The sequence below is a fragment of the Loxodonta africana genome, chromosome 2 (genome assembly GCF_030014295.1).
Source record: "Loxodonta africana isolate mLoxAfr1 chromosome 2, mLoxAfr1.hap2, whole genome shotgun sequence".
Classification (NCBI taxonomy): domain Eukaryota; kingdom Metazoa; phylum Chordata; class Mammalia; order Proboscidea; family Elephantidae; genus Loxodonta; species Loxodonta africana.
The window spans coordinates 190647160-190669573 of NC_087343.1; the positions used below are offsets into that span (position 1 = coordinate 190647160).

General features: G+C 47.5%; 1 protein-coding gene across 2 annotated transcripts in view; it reads right to left on the reverse strand.

Annotated features, from left to right (window-relative positions):
* SH3PXD2B (SH3 and PX domains 2B) overlaps positions 1–22414 on the reverse strand; it is a 406416-nt gene that overhangs the window by 288654 nt on the left and 95348 nt on the right. For both annotated transcript variants that reach the window (XR_010320756.1, XM_064279122.1), the window contains exons 7-12: positions 20065–20199; positions 15985–16089; positions 10971–11088; positions 7509–7735; positions 5183–5232; positions 4153–4278 (exon numbers count right to left, since the gene is read on the reverse strand). Coding sequence is in view for 1 of the 2 variants with exons in the window: in XM_064279122.1 (XP_064135192.1) it covers positions 4153–4278; positions 5183–5232; positions 7509–7735; positions 10971–11088; positions 15985–16089; positions 20065–20199 (761 nt within the window). In the remaining variant the exon portion in view is untranslated. The remainder of the gene's footprint in view (positions 1–4152; positions 4279–5182; positions 5233–7508; positions 7736–10970; positions 11089–15984; positions 16090–20064; positions 20200–22414) is intronic.

Sequence of the window (22414 nt, forward strand, 5' to 3'; positions counted from 1 at the left end):
AGCAGCTGCCCTGGGACCGGAGGGGAAGAAGCAGAGAGTCAGGAAGTGATGCTTCCTGTCCTTTAGTATTCGGAGCTAGAGGGAAAGCTGTGGCTGCTTTGGAGGCCTGAAGAGTGATTAAGGACTCTTAGGAAACGTGCCACACTCATACACTGACTCAACCATTTGTTCACTCGGCATTTCCTCTCTCCATCCAAATATCTGGTCATAAAGGAACTGTTCACTGAGCACCTACTATGGTCGGCCTCTAATGCTAGGGCTGCAGGCAAGAAAGAACAACCTTGCCTTCCAGATGTTAAGCAGGATGCCAGTGGTTAGACAATTTTTTTCGTTCAATAACAAACATTTATTGCAAACCTATTATGTGCTAGACACTGTGCTAGCTGCTGGGGACACAAGAGTGAAAAACAGACACTGTCCTCGCCCTCCTTAAGTTTCCAAATGTCAGGCAGATAAGCAGTCACAGGCTGTCAAACTCCTTGGTTCTATCATTTTTTAGCTGTGTGACTCTGGACAATGCCTGAACTTTTCTGAACCACAGCTTACTCATCTGAAAAATGGGGATAATAATAGTCTGACCTCACAAGGTGTCATGGACTGAATTGTGTCACCCAGAAATACATATCAATTTGGCTAGGTCATGATTTCCAGTCCTGTGTGGTTGTCCTCCATTTTGTGATCTGATATAATTGTTGTAAATTCTAATCTCTGCTTGTGGTTAATGATGCAAGATTAGGTTATGTGAAAGAGGATTAGGGATTAGGGTGGGATACAATACTCTTACTCGTGTCACAGCCCTGATCCAATGTAAGGGGTCTTTCTCTGGGGTGCGGCCTGCATCACTTTTTATCTTACAAGAGATAAAAGGAGAGGGAAGCAAGCAGAGAGAGGGACCTCCTCCATCCAGAAAAGAGCCAAGAGTGAAGCACATCCTTTGGACCTGAGGTCCCTGCGCTGAGACATTCCTAGATCCAGGGGAAGACTGGTAACAATGACCTTCCCCCAGAGCCAAGAGAGAGGGAAAGCTTCCCCTTGAGCTGGCGCCATGAATTCAGATTTCTAGCCTCCTAAACTGCGAGAGAATAAATTTCTGTTTGTTAAAGCCATACACTTGTGGTATTTCTGTTACAGCAGCACTAGATTAACTAAGATACAAGCGTAAAAGATTAAATGGTTAAATGAGACACCACATGTAAAATGCTCAGCACAGTGCCTGGTGCCTAATCAGTGCTCAATCTAAATGTTAGCTGTTAATATTATTGTTGTTTTGTTGGAAGTACATACAAATCACAGAAGAAACCCCTAAACTAGGGAAGGCTATATAAGGAAGGCAGAGGTTGCACTAAGACTTGAATGATGAGCAGGTGTTAGAAGGTTGGCAACCCGGGAGTTTTACATGCTAGGCTCGATCATGCTTCTCCTGTCCTCAAGGGGCTCACAAACCAATGGGGTGAATTCATTAATTCAACAAATATGTATCAAGAATCAGCAACAAGTCAGGCTCTGTGCTGGGCCATCACTTTGAATGACACAGACAAGGTTCCTGTCTCAAAGAGTTTACACTGTAGTTGGGGAGGACGGACTATAAATCATCCATTCAATCAATGAACCAAATAATCAATCAACTAGCCAGCCAGCCAGCCAGGCAACAGATAAAGACCCTTAATAAGAGGCAGAAATGCAGGAAATCAGAGGAAGAAAGTACTTCTTGACAAGGTGACCAGGAAAGGCAACCTCAAGAGCTAGCCAGGGTATCTCCTGCCTGAGGTAGAGGCAGTGGTCTGGAGAACAGCTTCCTTGTCCTGACAGAAACCTGCCCCTACAGTGTGGCTGAAAGAGTGAATAGAAACTTGAACCTGGAGGCCAGGGTTCCACCATCAGCTTTACAAATGATAAGTAGCCATTTTAGCCTCAATTTGTCTCCGTTTCCTCATCCATAAAACATGGCAATACACTTAAACCTCAGAACAACGCTGAAGGGAGGGCCAAAGGAGATACATGTTCTGGAGACTTCTGTTGTTTCTGCCTCTCTGACAGCACATCCTCTTTCTTCTGATAACAGCAGCCCAGTTTTCATTGGAGCTACCCATGTCCCATCTGAGATCCAGTAGTGGGCAGGTGAGGTAGGCTGGCCAGAGTCCATGAGACTCAATTCTGGGACCTACACTAGAACTATTGGGATTGTTGAGAAAACAGGCTACAAGCCTAGATTCTGGGCCATCTTCCTTCCTCTTGGAAAAAGTGTGAACGAACCCAATTCAGGGTAGTGTGGAGATGAGAGACAAAGAAAGACCAAGTGCTGTTGACAGCATGTGAACCTCAGTAACCAGCCATGCCTGAAGGCAGATCTACACCTGGATAATGACGATGAAGGTTTTCCTTAGGCAGTCTGCGTACACTGTTACTCAGAAGATTCTCAATGAATACATTTAACAACATGCTTTGAGAAGCTAAGTGCCTCGTCCTGTGCCATCCTCACAATTATTGTTATGCTTGAGCCCGACTCAAATAATAGCAAAGTGAAATCACAAATAGATTTCCTTCTAGTGAAATATAAAGATGCTTCAATCCCCACGTAAGCCAGAGAGACTCTGAGGGCCCAGTGGCAGAGCATTCAGGGTTGCCTGTTGGTTGCAATGTACAGAAGGCCGGGGCCAGATACAGTGCCTGATGGAGCCACTGCCCACCTAGAGTAAGAGAACTGTATGCTGGAGTGGACTGGTAAACGGCATCTGCTGTCTTGGGCTGCCACGTAGTGCTCTGTGCCAGGCATCAGAGCTATGTTCTTTAGAGGAAGAAGTAGTGAAGACAATTCTCCAAGACCTAGAAAAAGGCCTGGCACAAATGTTCACCGACCTGGCACAAGCATTCACGGTAGGTGCTCAATGAGGATCGTAGTTGTTAGAGAGATGAATAAAGTAAGCCTCTCCAGATGGGGTAGGGAGGGTCTGGCTAACTCTTACTTATGATAGAGTGGAGGTGATAATACCTGTCCCTGGCTCACCTGTTTTTTTTTTTTTTAAATGTATTTAATTTTTAATTTTTTTAGAGAAGTTTTAGGTTTACAGAAAAATTTCCCAGAAAGTACAGAGTTCTCATATACTCCCTCTTCCCACAGCTCCCCCCATCATTAACATCCTGTATTCCTGTGGTCCATTTGTTATAACTGACAAACCAATGCCGATACATTATTGTTAAATAAAGTCCTTCATTTACATTTACAGTAGGGCTCACTCTTTGTGTTGTACAGTCCTAGGGGTTCTGACAAATGCATAGTGTCATGTGTCCACCAGAACAGTATCCTTCAGAGCTCATCCGTTTTGTTTTTTTTTTGGAGCAGACTCGATGGCAACTGGTTTTTGGTTTTACTTTATAATGATTCAGTGAATAAAAACACAAGGCATTTCTCTACAGGAAAAAGGAAATTGAGCAGAAAAAAGGAAAGTAATCATTATTCATTCACAGAGCTCATCTGTTTTTGAAAACTGTGTCAACACCATCTTTGGAGTCTTTGCCAAAGTTTATAATCCCTGACCCTTGCTGTTATCCCATTTCCTGGAGGCATGGGAAACACCTTAAAGCCCTAACTCCATAAAGAAAAAAAAAAGAGAAAGGAAAGAAGAAAAAGGATTTATGTTGGCCTTTATTCAGCAAACAGAGTAGATAAGCAGAAAGAGTAGGAAGAAAAGGAGATAGGAGAAGCAATGCAAGTAGGAAGTGATTCAAAAAAGAATACAAGTCGGTCACAAAAGCTCACATATTGTATGATTCCATTTATATAAAATGCCCCAAATAGGCAACTCTCTAGAGACAGAAAGTCTCCCTGGGGCTAGGGAGAATGGGGGACACGGGAGTGGGGATGATAGTGGGGATGATGGTCAAAGGGAACAGGTTTTTTTGGGGTATTGAAAATGTTCTAAAATTGACTGTGGTGATGAATATACTGTGAATATACTCAAAACCACCGAACTGGGCACTTCAGATGGGTGAATTGTATGGCACGTGAATTATATCACATTAAACCTGTCACACACACACACAAAAAAGGATATGGAAGTAGGAGGCAAGAGGAGGAAAGCAGGAGTGAGGAGAGAAGTAGAAGGTGATAGCTAGAATGAATAATCCCAAGCAAAGGACACCAGGTCCACTCACCTCGACCTTCATGCCTGCCTGGAAGCTGATGCCATCAGGGATGGTCGTCTGGAATTCGGCAATGGTGTAATATTCTTCCTCTACTTGGGGTGGGATGGGAGGTTTCGGTAGGTTCAGACCTCGAGGCTGGTAGGATTGAACACAGTGCTAAGTGTGGGTGCATTACCGCGACACTGGACGGAGGGGACTGGTGGGGCTGGGATGCATGACTGCCCTCAAGGTGAGGCTGTTGGGCCTAAATGGATTCTAAGGGACAAAGCAAAAGACCACTCACATTGTCAGCTCCTCAGTGAGTCACTGGCCCTTCAGCTTTAGAGCAATGAGAAGAAACACAGGACATTTGGCTACAATCATGAAAAGTTGGGGTAAGAAAATATTCTCCAGTTTCAGAGACAGTGAAAGCTGTGGAAAGAACATGGGTTTGCAAGTCAGACCCATCTGGGTTGGAAATACTGATTATCTGTGTGACCTTGTGCAAATCACCTTCCTTTCTGGAGCCTCAGTTTTATCTCCTGTGGAATGGCGATAACGATAGTATCTACCTGGTGAGGTCAGTGCAAGTATTAAATAAGTTAATGTAACATAGCATCTAGCAGACTGCATGAAATCCAATAGGTGCCCAGTATATGACAGATATAAGAAAGGCCCATTTTTCAAAGTATCGTTTAAAAAGGTGCCTTGAGAATAAAAAAAATGGAGTATGAAAGTAGAATAACAGAATGGCACCACGAACACTATTTGCTTATCACTGAAGCTTGGGCCTCAAGATGACTCATTGGAGGAGACCGACTGCGACAAAGGGAAGTGGGCAGAGCAAGTAGAAAGTCCTGAGACCTGATGGTCACAAATACACTCTGGAACCATGGGCAAACGGTTTAACCTTCGGAGCTCAGGATTTCCACCAGTCAACGGGCCTGGCACTTGTCTAGCCTGCTTCACAAGGACAGAAAGGGTGACGTGAGCTGAGGGGCCATGGGCATCCTAGCCCTCAGGTCAGCAGCTGGCTCCCTGGTGGCAAGGGTCCACTTACTATGGTCATGTCCCGGCGAGGAGGGGGTCTCTGCCTCCTCTTTGGCGATCCTAAGAAGAAACAAGACCTTATTTCACTCATGTGCAGAGCCCTACAGATAAAATTCCCAAGGTGGACACAAGGAAAGGTCCATTCCCTCCTGCAGAAAATCAGGTGTAAAGCACAGGAGCCAGCGTACTGCTGCCCCCCTTCCTGGGAGAAGAACCCAATCAGGAAGGAGCTGCTCGTGCTTGGCTCAGGACCCTCTATTAATGTGGCTTTTCCTAAATCACGGGCTCTTCTATGCAGGAATGAATAGGAAGGGGACAGTGCTGAGAGTCATAGTGACCTTACAGGACAGAGTGTCCAAGGAGCGGCTGGTGGATTTGAACTGCTGACCTTTTGGTTAGCAGCCAAGCTCTTAAGCACTTGGCCATCAGGGCTCTGGAAAACTTTCTAGGACTGGCAAAAAGTATAGGTTTAAGAATAGCACAGATGCTTGTTGGCTTCCAGCTCGGGACAAGTTATTTGACCCCCTGAGCTACAAGGTCCTCATCTATAAAACAGGGCTAGCGCATTACTCCCAGGAGCAGTGGCTGGAGATTAAAGTAAACGACATGTGTGAAACTCCTGGCATGTGGCAGGCACTTAATAAATGCCCTTGATTTTGTTTCTACAAGCAAACCCAAATTAAACAAGACCTAATCAAACAGACCCAAACAAATTTGGGCTGATGACTTTAGCCTGCACTGGCTCTGGGTCTTAGGGTCAGGAGGAGGATTTTTCAGTGGTTCAAGGCTCTGGGCTGAAAGCAGAACGCTAAAGTCACCCTGTGTGTCAGCAGGGCTGATGCAGTGTATGTGTGCATGCAGAGGGTATAGGATTTGGGACGTGGAGGAGACTGCTAAACCCTCAACTACTCATTTCCCCTGTCTTCCATTATGAAATATAGCAAACAGAGTTTTAGCCAGACACTTAGCTACCTATAATAAAGATGACGTTTCCTAGACTCCCTTGCAGCTAGGCACAGCCATGTGACTAAGTTCTGACCAATGGGTAACTTCCACTCTGCTTTCCCTCCCACCTCTTCTCCTCTCTCTTTTACATTAACTGGAATAGTGATGAGCCATCCTGGACCAGATGGATGAGGGCAGTGTACTCTTGGGACATCAGCATAATAAGACAGGTGCAGCATAACAAGACTTCTGACTGCATGGAGCTGCCACACCAGCCCTTGACATATGCCTGGACTATTTCATGAAAAAGAAATAAACATCTAAATCATTTAAGCCATTGTTAACGGGTGTGTGTACGTGTGTATGTGAGGGTCTTTATTACAGCACTGGAACCTGTGTCGTATCCTCAGACGACTCAGATTTCTGAGTTTTATTTGCTCCTCTGGTCTTAATGGGAATCCTCTTATGCTCTTGGCCATGACAGATTGGAATCACAGAAGCTCAGGGCTGCCCAGAACCCCTGCCATGGCACATCAGAAAACACAGCCAGTGTTTTCTCAGGGCAGTTGGACAGAGAGTATAAGTCTTGGACTTCAAGAACTTGGAACTCAAGGAGTTCACTAACTGTCAAGAGCCACTTGGCAAGGACATCTGGGAGAACCCCAGGCATGGGGAAGTACTGTTACTCCTGCAGGGAGCTGGAAGCCCTTTCCCAGCAGACCGAGTCCCTCACCCACATGATCAGGACGGGATCATGGCACTGGGTTTCAGGCTGGAGTCCTGGGTGTAATGCAGGCAAAAGTGAACTCTACTCTCGGGTGTACGGGGATGGTTTGAAAAGCAACATGGATGAAGTACTATCATTAGGGTAAATTTCAACTTTTTCTTTCTTTGGCTGAGATACAAGGCAGCGTAGTGTGGAGGGAGAACAAGCTCTGGAGTCACACAGGCCTGGGTTCAAGTCCTGGTTCCCCTGTTCACTAGCTGGGTAGTCTTGGACAAATCTCCTGTTTCATCTGTTTCCTAATCTATAAAACCGACGTACTACGTTCCTCAAGGTTGTTGTGAGCAGTCCCTGACACTAAATGTATTTATAAGCTGCCTGCATACAGTAGGTGCTCGAAATCCAGAGCTATGGTGACCATCATGAGGAAGTGGAGACTTGGGACTCGGGCAAGGCAGTGGCGCCTCTTGATTCCGGTTCTTCCAAGTCTTGGTTGAATATTTCGAGCAAGTTACCTTGGGTTTCCGAGCCTCTGCTTTCTTATCTACGGGATGGGTGGGCAGCAGCGCTGTTGCGAGGAGGAGGGACAACACGTGGGAAGCTCTGAACATAGAACTCAACACATGGGAGGTCTCGGCCACCAGGTGCTGGGGTGGGCATCACTCACTGTGTTTCACGTCACCATCGGGGGCCAGGCGGCCCTCGAATCGGCCGTCCCTCTGGTTGTTGAGCAGCTCCTTCTCCCTGCCCACTGCGTTCTGCTGCCGGGAAATGCCATCCAGGTCGAGGGCGCCCGAGTGGGCTGGGAAGCCAGGACCCAGCTTTGGGGGTAAGGGCTCCCCACTGCTCTTCTTTAGGTAGGAGGCTGGGGCCCAGCCCTCTTTGCCTTGGTACCTAGGAGGTGCGAGAAGGAGGCCGGTCAGGCTGGTCCCCCAGACCCATGGGGAGAAGCCATGCTCCTACTGCAAACAACACTGCAGGTCCCAGATGGCAGGCACAATGGGTCACAAGTACCCACGGCCAGAAGCTGGCTCACTTCCCACTGCCTCCTGATTAGGCCTGAGCCCTCAGCTTGGCACTCGGGGCCATTCCAATCTAGCCTCTGCAAACCTCCCAGCCTCGTCTCTCACAGTCACCCACACACGCTACCCCACCCATATGGCTTGTGATTTCCAAGTGCAGCATGTTCCTCACCCTCACACCCCCATGCCTCTGCAGTTGATGACCGCTATGCCTGGACAGTCCCTCCCCCACTACCTTCTTGGTAAACACCTACTCCTCTTTCCCACCTCTGCTTAATGCCATTTCCTCTCTAAAGCCTTCCTGACCCTTGGAGAAAGCCGCCCCTTCCACAGCGCCCCCGCTGGCTCCTGCACACACTACAGTCCCAGCACCTATGATGCACAACGGCACTTGCTGAGGCAGTTCTGTGTCCCCAGTTAGAACGTTAGAACGTGAGCTCCCGGGGCAGGGACCGAGGTAGATTCTTAGCAGTCAGTCAAGGGCCTTGGTGTCAGTGAGATGAAGGAAGAAATAAAAGAACAAGTGGACAAATGACCAATGGATCCAGCCTGGGGTCAAAACCAAACCCATTGCCGTAGAGTCAATTCTGACTCAGCAGCCTTATAGGAAAAAGCAGAACTGCCCCACAGGGTTTCCCAGGAGTGGCTGGTAGATTCAAACTGCGCCTTTCAGGTGAGTGCTGAACGCTTAACCACTGCACTACCAGGGCCTGGGATAAGCAGCTGTAAAGCTCTGCTATAGCCACTGTCCCCTTATAGTCACCACTGTGATGGTAACAATGACAGTGGTAACTGAAGTTTTCAGTTACGGTTGCCGTTGAGTCAACTCCAACTCACGGTGACCCCATGTATGTTGGTAGGACTGTATTTCATGGGTTTTTAATGACTGTGACCTTTCAGAAGTTGACTGCCTGGTCTTTCTTCCAAGGCACTTCTGGGTAGCCTTGAACCACCAATCTTTTGATTAGCAGCCAAGTAAGTGCGTTAACCATTTTTTCTACCCACGAACTCCTGACACTGGGCCTTACTCTCTGTTAGCACTATTCTAAGCACTTTATAGCTATTGATGTATTTAATCCACCCAACCATGTGAGGTAGATACTACTGTAATGTTTGACCAAGACACTGACAGAACAGCTTGCTGCACCCCACCCACGAAGGGAATCTAATGAGTGCACTGATCCCTGAATCTCTATACCACAGAACTCAGTTTAATAGCAGTGACCAGAGGGTCAGTCTAGAGCACAGGTGTGCTGGAGCTGGCTCCCACCAGCTTTGAGAACCAAGTGTGCGCATCTCTTCCAACTCCACATTCAGTGAAACACAATGAGAGCTTAATGCTGGCTGTGGTGGGAGTATTTACACCATGGAAATTGGCAAATGCCATAACTCAGAGCGTGTTTTTCCCTGGAGAGCAGGTTGTTAAACATATAATAGCACCTCACTGGTCTGGTACCACGAAATAGTTGTTTATACCTTTGGGGAAAGGTGAACAGACTCATATGGCTAGAAATGATATATGGCAGGGCCAACTCTCTTATTGAGAATAACTTTAAGAACTAAATAGCACTGTATTTCTATGAAACATTTATATAAGGTATGCACTTTGGGGTGGTTTTTAAATGTTCACAGATTCTTTGATACTCTTCCGTTCAAGAGATGGAGCCCGATTCCCCTTCCCTTGAATGTGGGCCAGACAAATAGAATAAAGCAGAAGTGATAGTGGGTGACTTTGGTCATAAAAGGCTCTGCAGCTTCCTCACTCACTCTCCCTTGGATCACTTGGTCTGAAGAAAGTCAGCCACTATATTGCCATGTGAGGACATTCCAGCATCCTATGGAGAGGCCCAAGTGGTGAGGAACTGAGGCCTCCTGCCAACAGTCATGCGAATGTGCCATCTTGGGATAGAATCCTTCAGCCCCAGTCAAGCCTTCAGATGACTATAACATCCTGCTGACATTCTGAATGCAACCTCATGAGAGACTTTGAGTCCAATTAAGCCACTCCCGGATTCCTGACTCATGGAAACTGAGATAATAAATGCTTGTTTTAAGTCACTAAATTTTGGGATAATTTGTTATGCAGCAAGATAACATACCTGATCAATCTACTTCTGTGTTAGCTATCGTTATCGTTACTCCATCTTCAAATCTCAGTTCAGAGGTCCCCTCCCTCAGGAAGTCCTCCTGACCCCCCAGGCTGAGGAGTCCCTCTTCTGTGCTCCAGAGTGCATCCCCTGACACACCACTCACCACCCTGTTCTGTAACTGTTTATGAGTCCATCTTCTGTGCTTTTTGGCATGAACTACTGTCTTGCTAACTGTTGATTCCCCAGCTCCCAGAATAGGGCTTGGACCAAAATGGATTCCTGATGTGTGTTTGAATGAACAAATGAATAAAGGAAGTATCATATGCTCAGTCCCGTAAGTGGCCCTAATGCTCTGCTATACATCATGGTGGCAGATACTAGACTGCAGGGACTTCAAGCTTCCCCTCTTGCCTTAATTTTCTCCTGTCACCGCCCACCTATTAGGATGACCAAGGAGGGGATTTCTGGAACTTTTATTGCTAAATCAAGAAACTTCCAGGTAAACCAGAATGAGTTGGTCACCTTAGCTGCCTGTGAGGTTCTGATTTCAACACACAGATGAAAGAAAGAGGTGTGAGAAGTTTGAAGAGCAGGTTTCCTGCTTTTACTATTGGACCATGAGAAGGCAAATTACTAGCCCAAGGAGGAATTACAGTCAATGTGGTTTTTAAGCATCATATTTGTCTCTGAGTGGGGCAGGAGTGGGAAGTCACTCACATAAGGCAGCTCCAACCTCCCAGTCACTCGTCAGAAGAAACATTTAATGGAGGTAGAGACCATCCTTGCTTAACAGGGTTGCTGCTATCTGTGGTTTGGTGTGTTTGGAGAAGATTTTGCTTATTATGGACTTTTAGGGAAGGATATGGGTAGGGAGGGAAGCCAAACGGCACAGAGAAGTGTCCTTTTAAGGCACCAGCAGAAACCTCACCCGTCTGGAATCACATACAGATCTCAGTGAAGCCAGAGCCCTCCTGACCTGAAGCCCACCCAGTTGGCATCAGGAGGCAGAGGTGGTACCTGATCTTCCACCAGCCTTCCAAGTTTTTCTGGATGACCTCTACCATGGCCCCTCTCTCCAGGTTCATTTCGTCTTGATCGCGGGCTGTGTACGGGTAGATGACTGTGTACTTCTCCTCTGTGGGGACGAAGGGATGCTGGGTTAGGAAAAGGACAGCAGATGCTGATGGCCAAGGCACCAGTCCATGAGATGCCTTTGCTCATTGAGGGAAGAATTACCCCAGAGATCACTGTGCACTCCCCAGACCCGACTTAACCCTGGTGACTGTGCAAGCAGCAACAGGTCATGGGACAAAGGGCAGGTCCAATTCTTCTGAAACCCTTCTCCTTCACACATTCATCGTCACCTTCTTCAAATCTGGGCTTGAAGGTCACCCCCCCCACCACCTTATGTAATACCCTAACCCCTGGCATCCTCACCCCTCATTGTTAGTTGCCGTGGAATTGGCCCCATGACACATGATGACCCCATGCACAATGGAACAAAATGCTGCCCAGTCTACACCATCCCTACATTGGCTGTGAATTGGACCACTGTGATCTACAGGGTTTTCACTGGCTGATTTTTGGATATAGATTGCCAGGCCTTTCTTCCTAGTCTGTCTTAGTCTGGAAGCTCTGCTGAAATCTGTTTAGCATCATAGCCACACAAAAGCCTCCACTGACAGATGGGTGTTTACACATGAGGTTCACTGGCCAAGAATTGAACTACAGTCTCCCACGAGGAAGGTGAAAATTCTACCACTGAACTCCACTGCTCTCCTTCTTCCTCTCACTCTGGTTTATTTTTCCGCCATACAGAGAATGACCTTCTAACACACCGTATCATGTACTTACATGCTCTGTTTCATGCCTGGTTCCCCCGCTAGAATATGAACTCCATGAAAGCAGGGATTTGGATCAGCCTTGTTTTTTCCTCTATCTCCAGCACTGGGCATGGTGCCTAGGATGTCATTAGTAAGGAAGCCCATGCTTGGTAAATGAACAAGTTATGAAAGCCTGGCAGGAGCCACCTTACACAGGCCAGAGGGGGTTAAACCCTCCGTGGCTTCTCCCTGGTGAAGAGTTCCAGAATAAGCCGAATTAGACAGCAGGTGAACTGAGGCTCAACTCAGTACCAAAGAGGACACAGCTAGCTGCACACCGGGCTTCACTTTTCATTAATGATTTCCAAGCCCCTCGCATCAACCATGCTGGAAGCTTCCCTCTTCATTGCTGTGATTGGGGTGCTTTCTGCCCCCCACTCCCTGGGGACCCCTCCCCGGAGGCCAGGCACCATCCTTACAGCCCTCCCAGAGAGCTGCCTCCAGCCATGTCCCTCCCACAGCAACACCCCTCCTCCATCCACACCGTCAGCTCTGACCGCTCAGATGGGAGAAGTGGATCCCTGTCACAGGGGAGACCAGCCAGGAGAGGAGGCGGCCTTGCTGTTTGGTTCCACCCAGCCCCCAGGTGAGCTCCAGGCCAGTTGTGGCTGGTGTTGAGGGCTTGTACGTTGGTGCTGATGTGTCTCTTTGGGAAGACATCCCAGGCACCTCTGGCTTGCCCAGCTGGTACCGAGGGAGGAGGAAAGCACACGTGTATTTATTTATTGATCTAACCCACTGACCTGCCCGGAGGGGCTGAGTGGACTCAAGTTGCTTGTATCCTGTGTGCAGCAGAGTCAGTGGGTCCCCTCGCTCTGGGAAGCTGCAGGATGGGGTGCGGGTGCAGATGCACTGCAGATCTGTCTAGGTGGAGGGTGAGGGCCCTGCCTGGGGCCTGTCTAGGTGCGGTCAGTCCCATGAGCCCTGAGTTCCTGGGCTGCTCCGCACAGGCTAGAGGGTTCTTTGGCACCCAGAGATCTTCTCTGGGCTCCATGGGGCACTCAGGGAGCTCAAACAAAGCTCAAGGCCAATGGCCTGGCATGCCTGCTGCCCCTGCCTGCTTGGCACCTGCCTGCCCTGCCTCTGGGGGCGCTGCCAGCTTTAGACCTTGTGGATGGCGAGGCAGACCTCACCACATCTTGTAAGCGGGGGGTGGGTGTGTGACCTGGCCTGGCCAAATGCTGTGTCCCCCTGGCCACCACGATTGCTTCAAGGACAGCCTGGGACCCAAGTGGGTCCAGTCAGAACCAGTGAAGGGATTTTTGTTGAAAGTGGGCAGCCCTAAAAGGTGCCTGGAAGAGCTGTCACCATGAGGGGAAAGAGGCTACAGAGAATGGTACCAACAGAGCAGAGGACAGAGCAGAGAGTTGGCTAAAGTGACTCCCAAGCCCTGACGATATTTTTATGTCCTGATGACATTTTCAAGCCCCTAGATCCAGCCATGCTCAATGCTAGCCCTATCCTGGGCTTTCGGCAATGGGAGCCAATCAACTTCCCTTTGGGTTAAGCCCGCTTGACGTGGGTTTCTTTTCCTTGAAACTCAAAGGTATCTGATGAAAGTAACAGGCTCTGCACTATGGAAGCTTGGGGCTCCCACACATCATTGTTTAACCTGGGAAACCTTAGAGCCCCCAGTCTGAAAAAAACCCCTGGGTCCCAAACCCACATGCCAACGTACACACACATGGGATGGAGAAGCTCCCTGGTTCCCACATGCAGCAGGCATGGGCAGGCCCAGAGCAGAGGCTCATGCAGATGCAGGGGCCCAGCTCCAAACACCAGATGACAATGCTGAGGCAGGCACCTGGACGCCAGCTGATGGCATACAAGTCCCCCAGAGTCCGGCGGCGGCCCACGGGCCGGGGCAAGGACCAGTACCTCCAGGAGACTGGACAGCAGCATGTAGGGGAGGGCAGAAGGCAGAGGTGAGAGGAAAGCACTTCCAACGTCTCGAAGCCAAGGGTACCAAGGGTGTGCTCCCATTTAGGAGCACATTACTTCTGAGTCTATTCCAAGGCCCAGGTTTCTGAGAAGGACCAAGTTCCTGAGTATTAACCTTGAACTTGAGTGAAGAGATATCCAATAGACATAATTCCAATACTGTTGTTGCTGTGTGCCATGGAGTTGATTCTGACTCACAGGCACCCAATTTGATAGGGCAGAACTACCCCATAGGGCTTCCCAGGTTGTTGTCTTTATGTGAAAAGATTGCCAGGTCTTCTTGGAGCCGTTAGGTGGGTTCGTACCACCAACCTCTGGTTAGCACCTGAGTGCTTAACCACTGTGCCACCAGGGATCCTTATTCCTATACTAGCACGATTATAAAGAGGTACTAAGAGAAGCCTTCACGTTAGGGGTAAGAAAACAATACAAACCCTTAGGAAAATCTGGTCTAACTTCTGGCTATGTGACCCCCAGGCAAATCTCTCTACCCATCTGAGCTTGTTTCCTTATCTGTAAAATGGGGATGACAATCACTCCTGACAGGCAGGCCTGCAGCGGTCATTGTTAATTGTTTAAGGGGGCTTTAGTTGCCCCTTAGTCTGAGAGGATTCTTCTTGCATCCTTGGCGCTAGCCCAGACCTAGTGCCTAGTGAACAGAGTCCCGGCAGTGCAGTGGTTAAGTGCTCAGTGACTAACCAAAAGGTCAGCAGTTCAAACCCACCAGCAGCTGCTCCGCGGGAGAAAGACAGGGTAGTCTGCTTCCATAAGATTCAAAACCAAAACCAAACCCATTGCTGTCGAGTCAATTCTGACTCAGAGAGCCTGTAAGATAGGGTTTCCAAGGCTGTAAATCTTTATGGAAGCAGACTGCCCCATCTTTCTCCTGTGGAATGGCTGGTGGGTTTGAACCGCCAATCTTTTAGTTAGCAGTTGAATGCTTAACCACTGTGTCACCAGGGCTCTTTTCCGTAAAGATTACACTTGAAAAATCTATGAGGGCAGTTCTATTCTATCCTATAGGGTCTCTGTGAGTCAGAATCGACTTGACGGCAATGGGTTTGGTTTGGTTTTTCTTTTAGAGCTGGTGAGCACTCAGACTCAGAGCACACCAACGGACAATTGAGCTGAGGAGTGTGGCTCAGATAATACTGAATGCAAAATCGCACTTTTTCTTTTTTTTTTTTGCTAACCTTTGAGCATAGATATGTCCCCCCTTCTCCTTACCCTCTTCAGATAAATACATACTTAAAGTGGCTCTGTGCTTTCTCAAAATAATTAAAAGCTACCCTATGAGTTGCAATCAACTCGACTGGCAGCGGATTTGGTTCTACCCTAGGATAAGGCATAGCTGGTACGATGGTAACTGCTCCTGCTTATTTATTGTTCTGGGTTCTCCGCTACATGCTTTGCATGTGGGATCTCATTTAAGTAAAAAAAAAAATCCTATGGTGTAGGTACCATCGTTTTCATTTTTAAATGAGGAAGCTGACGCTTAGGGAAGTTAGGCTACTGGCCCAAGAACACTCAGCAAGTATGGGGTGGAGATAGCATTCCAATACAGGTCTGTCTAACTCCCAAACCCCACTGTTCATTAGATAAAGTGGACTCATCCTCAAGTTTTAGGAACGCTTCCGCGGGGGAAGGGAGTTGGTTAGGCCTTGCTATTTCTGGCATGGCAGGAACCACACTCAGGACACCTGTAGGGAAGGGCTATCTGGGAAACAGATGTGGATCAAAAGTGTGTGTGTGTGTTTTGGGGGTGGGGAGGGAGGGTCGGTCCTAATCCTGACACTCAGCCAGGGCCATTTAAACCAACAGAAAAAGCAGAGATCTTCAAACAGATGAGTTCAAATGTCTTGCAAAGAAGCCAGAAGCAGCTTCAGCATCCTGGCAGCCAGAATATTCCAGGGAGGAGGAGTGCTGTGCTGATGTCTAAGGGAGCTATAGTTTCTATGCATAACACCGCTACCTGTTAGTCTGAGTGGATTCCTACTGGGGTCCCCGAAGATGCTGGGAGAAGGCAGGCCCCAGCCCCTAAAGGCCCTTAAGAAAGGGTGATTTCACTTCAGTCTTAATCCCATGGCCAGGCTTCATGTTCCAGGCTACAGAGGCTGAAGGTAGGGAGTGGGTGAGAAGGCAACCTGGAGCAGGTAACAGTTGGCCCACGTTTCCTCAGCACGACGGAGGCTCGAGCCCCTTCCTACCTTCTTCAGGCTGTAAGGAAAACTCATCCTGCACACCATCCTGCCCTTCGAGGCAGGTCGCAGGGACCCAGCCTTGCTCCTCCGCGGTGCTGACGAACCACCAACCTGGGAAAGCGAGGGTGCAGACTGATGTTAGTCAGGTCAAGTGTGAGGCACTGGGGGTCAGAATGTACCAGCTTATTCAGCCACTGTTATCAGTTAACACTCAGGGTTAAGGCCACCAAGTCACCATTTTACTGGTAGAACCCAACTAGCAATGCGAGCTGACTGCTAACCACCAAAGACAGGCTAACAAGAGACTTGCCCCTGCACGAGACGAGACACAGGGGAGAGAAAGGATCCCAAATGATGAGTAACGGATGCAGAGACCTTCACCAAGGTGTGCAATGCACCCACCGTTTTACTTGCGTTGTCTTATATAATCGTTACATTATCATCCCCGTTGCACAGATGAGGAAGCTGAGGCTCAGAGGGGTGAACAGGCTTGTCCAAGCTCACAGTTTGTGACAGAGCTGTGATTTGTGTCCAGGGCTGTCTGACACTGAAGCCACTGTCCTGATAACTTCTCTGAGATACTGACTTAGTGCTTGTTCATGTCAAGGCAAACTTGGCTACAGACTTACAGCACATTCTCATTATTCACAGCTCCTGTGTTTGCCAATTTGCCTACTTGCTAAAATTGATTTGTAGCTCCAGAATCACTACTCACAGGCCGTCTGTGGTCATTCATGTATATACACAGAGGACATATATATATATACACACGCTATATACACATATAGACAATATAAGCCATCCGATGAGCACATTCCCAGCTGAGGCAACGCTCTGCCTTCTTGTTTCGGCTTTCCTACTGCCAACGAGTGGCCTTTTCATGATATACGTAGTGTCACTTTTTCACAATTTCGTGCTTTTTATTGGTGATTTTGCCATTTCAAATAGCCTTCAAGCATCATGCGGAAATGCTATCTAGTAGTGTTCCTAAGCACAAGAAGGCTGTGATATGCCTTACAGGGAAAATACACATGCTAGATAAGCTCTGTTCAGGCATGAGTTACAGTGCTGTTGGCCATGAATTCAATGCTAATGAAGCAACACTATAGATTAAATAAGGTGTCTTTAAACAGAAAAACACATAAAACAAGGTTATGTATTGATCAGTTGACAAAAATGTTGTGACCAGAGGCTCACAGGAACCTAACCCTGTATTTCCCCCGGGAGCAATGGTTCAGTAGTCACTAATTCAGTGCTTGGATCAACTTTATAGAACATAACTACTGCCAATAACAGGAATTACCTGTAACTGTCTGAGAAAGGCCTCTGAGCCAGACTTGAACTCTCCCTAATGAGAAAGAGCTCCCACAGGCCCAACCAGCTCTGCACAATAGAAATGCAAAAAGAGGACTTGCTTCCTGAGATCACACACATCCAAGTCCTGGAGACCCCGGAAGAGAAGAAAAAGAAGGAGCAGAGACTCCTGAGCAACCTTCCTGGTCTTATAGGGGGTCTATGCTGGACTGGAAGCCATGTTCTGCTTTACTCAACTAGACACTCCAATATACATATACGCACGACTTAGAACGCTGTGTGTGTGAGAATGAATGAAACTCTAGGGTCGGTAAATCTGTGGAAAACCAGAAACCAGAAGAACTGTCCTAGGTCTTCCTTAGGACTCATATTTGTAGGTATTTGTGTAGGGATGAGGAAACTGTCATAACACCAGTGACAGCAAACTCAGCTATAGCGTGTGCTCTGCCATGTGCCAGATGCTGTCCTCAGTGCTTCACATCTACTGCTAACTTGCTGGTTCCTTAAACAGCCTCACAAGGTGGTACTATTATTACCCCATCTACAGATGAGGAGGCCAAGTGACTTGCCCAAGGTCACAAAGACAGAAAGCGACGAAGCCGGGATTCTAACTCAGGCTATCTAGCTTCACAGTCCAAGTTTTAGCTCTATATTTCCTCACGCATTGCTGGTGGGAAAGGCCACTTTTTTTGGAATCAGGTATTTTGGCAATACCTTAATATGTAAAATACGCATATTCTATGCCATAGCGGTTCCTCTTTTGGCATATAACCTAAAAAAACACTCATTCAGATGTACAGAGATATGCAGCATCGTTTATCCTAGAGAAAAACAGGACTTACTCAAAGTAGCTAAGACCAGGAAGTTGTCAAAAAGAACAAGGAGAGCTACATGTTGAGTGAAAAGTATGCTGTAGACTGAAATGTATAAAATGAAATCACTAGGTTTGAAAACCCCACAAAATCTTAGATATATACAAGATGTACATGGATCCATATCTATCTATCCACACATATGCAGATACACATACACACATATACATGCACGTATACACAAAATTACCAAGAAGGATTCATAGCAAATTGGCCAAAGAATTATCAGGGAATGGGAAAGGAGGGCAGGTTGTGGCTGATGGAAGAAACAGATTTTAGTTTACTCATTAATGTTTTAAGAATGCATCCATATATGATGTGAGTAGTTAAAATTAAAATATAATTGGAAATGTTAACTAAATAAATACACGTTGCCAGTTTGTTGGCCACTTGAAGATTGACCATCTGCTGCCTTTTTTTTTTTTTTGCCGTCCTCTGGACATACGAGGCTTGTCCCCAACACCTTGTCATCCTGGCTCCCACCCTTCTTTTTTCCTAGAAATCCAGCTGAGACCAATCTTTCCAACTCCACACTGGTGGCCCGGCCTGGGGGAGTTAGTGCTCTCTTCTGTCCTCATGGTACATCCTATTCACACCACACAATTTGCATAGGCTCATTCTCCAGGACCAGGGGAAATTTTTTGGAATTCCAGCTCTGCAATCTGCTGTGACATCTTGGGCAAGTGACTGAGTCACTTGGAGTCTTGATTTCTTCAGCTGAGATGCAGGGATAATAATTACTATATTGAGTAATGAAGGAGTTTTATTGGCTAATGTTGATCACATTTGACTAATGGCAACATGATTCAGATGATGCTGGAAACTCAGTCTTTCCCCTATTCTTTAGACCTTAACTAGGCAAAGGGGTATCATACAGATAGGTCATGTAATGACATTACAGCCAAGGTCACATTTTAGCCACAACAAACTCAGTGAGTTTTGGTCACTTTTTCTTAGACAAGATCTTCTGGTCTTTTGGCTCATCCCACGCTCCCTGCTCTTTGTCTTCAATGGTGCCCATTAAGCGAAGGAAGCCCACGGTTTTGGTTGGACTGTTTGCCAAGCACAGGTTTAAGCAAAGCCAGTTGCCACTGAGTCAGTTCCCAATCATGGCAACCCCAGGTGTGTCAGAGTAAAACTGTGTGCTATAGGGTTTTCAATTGCTGATTTTTCAGAAATAGACTGCCAGGCCTTTCTTCTGAGGAGCCTCTGGATGTACTCAAACCACCAACCTTTCAGCTAGCTAGTGAGTGCATTAAAGCACAGGGTTAGGCACTTTATATACATCATCTCATTTAATCCTTACAATGGCTCTTTGAAACAGTTTTTTTCATTTTGCAGATGAGAAAACTGATGATCAGAAAGGTAAAGCAACCCAGACTGTTACTAAATGCTGGAATTCAGATTTAAACCCAGGCCAGTTTCTTGATCACACCACATTCCATCCCAGACTCTGCCAGGGTACATGAACACTGGTCTCTGCGACGGGCAGATGGGCTGGAGACACAGGTAGGGTGTCCATTTACCAGAGCCCACAGCTGAGAAGCCTTCATGAAGATGACTGTGGGCAGTCAAAGGCAAATCAACAAAGGCAAATTTCCAGTGGAGCGCTCAACTCCGTGTGTCCAAGGGCTTTAAAGCCAGAAGGACTGTTCATGAAATGTGAACCTCAGAATAAATCAGTAAATTCTGACCCAACTGGATGTTGGTGAGTTGTGACCAAGTGTGATATCTGAGTGCTGTGATTAAACGGGGCAGGTTTCTAAGAGGCCATCAGCTAGAGGAGTAGCAGCCTGGCCAGCTTGATCGGTTACTGCAGTTTCTAAGTTTCCTACTTGTTTCCAGTCCTAGGGGCTTGGTGACAGTGTAGGGTGGGGAGCAAGGTGGTCTAGGTCCCTACCTGACTCGTTCTTCTCGATGATGTCCACCACCTGCCCCACGCTGAGGCTGATCTCTGAGCTCTCCTGCTTCTGGTAGTCTGCCACTACCACGTACTGCTCCAGGACCAAGGGGTCCACCGAGGTCAGGTCGCCCCCTGTGAACAGGAGATGCTATCAGATATCACATGTGGCCATGTCCCATGTGCAAAGAAGAAGGAGTCAGGGGAGCAGAGTGGGTCAGGAGGACATTCTAAAGATAGAACGAAGCTATCATAGGACTTGTCTCAAGGGTTACTTTATCCATTCACACTTTCATTCATTTGCCCACTCAACCACCAAATATTTACCAAGCGACTATTCTGTGCAGGCAACATTCTAGGTGCTGGGGGTTCAAAGTTGATTCAGATATGGTACCTGCCCTTAAGAAGCTGATGGCATACTGGGAAAGCCTATTCATTCATCTCTCTCCATCTATCCATCAGCCATTATCCACCCATCCATCATCTATCCATCTAAAATCAGTCATCTATTAATTCATGAAGTCACCAGTGATGCTCAAGACATTCCATTAGGTGCTGGGGCTACAAGAGTGAATGAAACAGATATGATTCCCAGCCTCAAATAACTGAATCTAGTCAGGAGACAGACACATAAATCAGTACATATAGTCAGTAAGTATATATAAGTATTAGTTTGTGATAAATGCACTGCTGGAAACAAATAGGATGCCATGACAGAGAATGAATGGAAAGAGGGTGCTGCATTAAATGGCGTGGCCAGCAAGACTGCCCTAAAGTCATGAGGAGAATGGGGAAAGGGCGGTGGAACTGTAAAGGAGGCCAGTGGTGGAAGCTCATTGGGTGAGGGGAGCCTGGTGCTGGAGGAGGTTGCAGAGGCAGGCCTGGGTCAGGTCAGGAAGGACCTGGGGACCAAGGTAAGAAGTTTGGAGTCTTTTTGAACTTTGATGTAGAAAGCCACTTCTGGGTTTTAAGAAGGGAATAAGAAGATAGGATTTACATCCTTAAAATAAATAATTCCGGCTGCCATGTGGAGAATGGCTTAGAGGCTGGCAGGAGAGAAAGCAGGAGATGAAATGGAGTCCCTGTGACATCAGGGAGAGGTGACGGTGGCTTTGGGCCAGGGCAGGGGCACAGGGGAGGGAGCAGAGTGGGAAGGTGCTCCAGGAGATGCTGCTTCCACAGGATGCAGCCTGAATGGTGCCCCCTGGAGTTGGCACCTGGTTAAGCAGTAGGATATATCTGATAAATGAAGATACCGCTGAAAACCGGTGACTTAAACAAAGGGGCACCTGGGTTCGGACTACTCCAAGGAGAAGTGGGCAGCCAAGCAACTGTCAGGCAGCAGACTGAATATGTGGGGAAGGCAGCCTGGCATCTGTGGCCTTGATTTAAACTATTCCCTTGTATTTTCTGAGAAGTCCCCAGGTGGTGCAAATGGTTAACCTGCTTGGCTGCTAACCGAAAGGCTGGAGGTTCAAATTCACTCAAAGGCACCTTGGAAAAAAGCCCTGGCGATTTACTTCCAAAAGATCAGCCATTGAAAACCCTGTGGAGCATGGCTTTACTCTTGACACAAACGGGGCTGCCATGAGTCGGAGTTGACTCAAAGTCAACTAGAAAAAAAGGTTGTTTTCTGAAAGTCTTAAAATATTCCCTATTTCCATAAACCAGTGAATTACCCTAGAAACTCCACATTTCCATGTCCAAAATACACAGAGCAGCGGAGTGCTGCGCCGGAGAGCTGGCTCGCACTGAGTTCATCTTGTGCATCTTTTCCCAGCTCTCCCTTGGGTGGCTGTGGCTTGTCGGTAGCTTGAAGTTGACCATGGTGGGAGTATTTACACCATGTAAATTGGCAGATGCTACACGTCAAGGTTTCTCCTCTCCGTCTCCACCGAGAGAGCTGGTTGTTAAACATTTACCAGCACACCACCGTACTCCAGCCTCTGGCATCCAGAAGCAGCACAAAAGCCCTTTGTTAGAACCATGTGGTCTGAATTTCTGGTGTGGGAAATCAGGACAGGGCATTGCAGCTGGGAGGCAGGGTCATTGCTTCTTGGCTCTGTGACCATATTCTGGGGGGCCTATCTGGAGGGAAATGGGAGGGCCTCTGAGCTGGGAGTGCCTGGAGAAGAAGAGAACTAGAGGGAGAAAAGAAATGGAAGATGTTGGACGCAGGTTCAGGAGAAGGTTGGGAAGTAGTCCAAATGAACGTCCATGCCAGGCTACGCACTACATAAACTCTCAACACAACCATCCTGCAAGGTGGGTACTGCCATTCTCAATTTACAAACAAGAAAACAGAGGCTGAGAGGTTAAGTGACTGGCTTTGGGTCACACTGACAAAGCC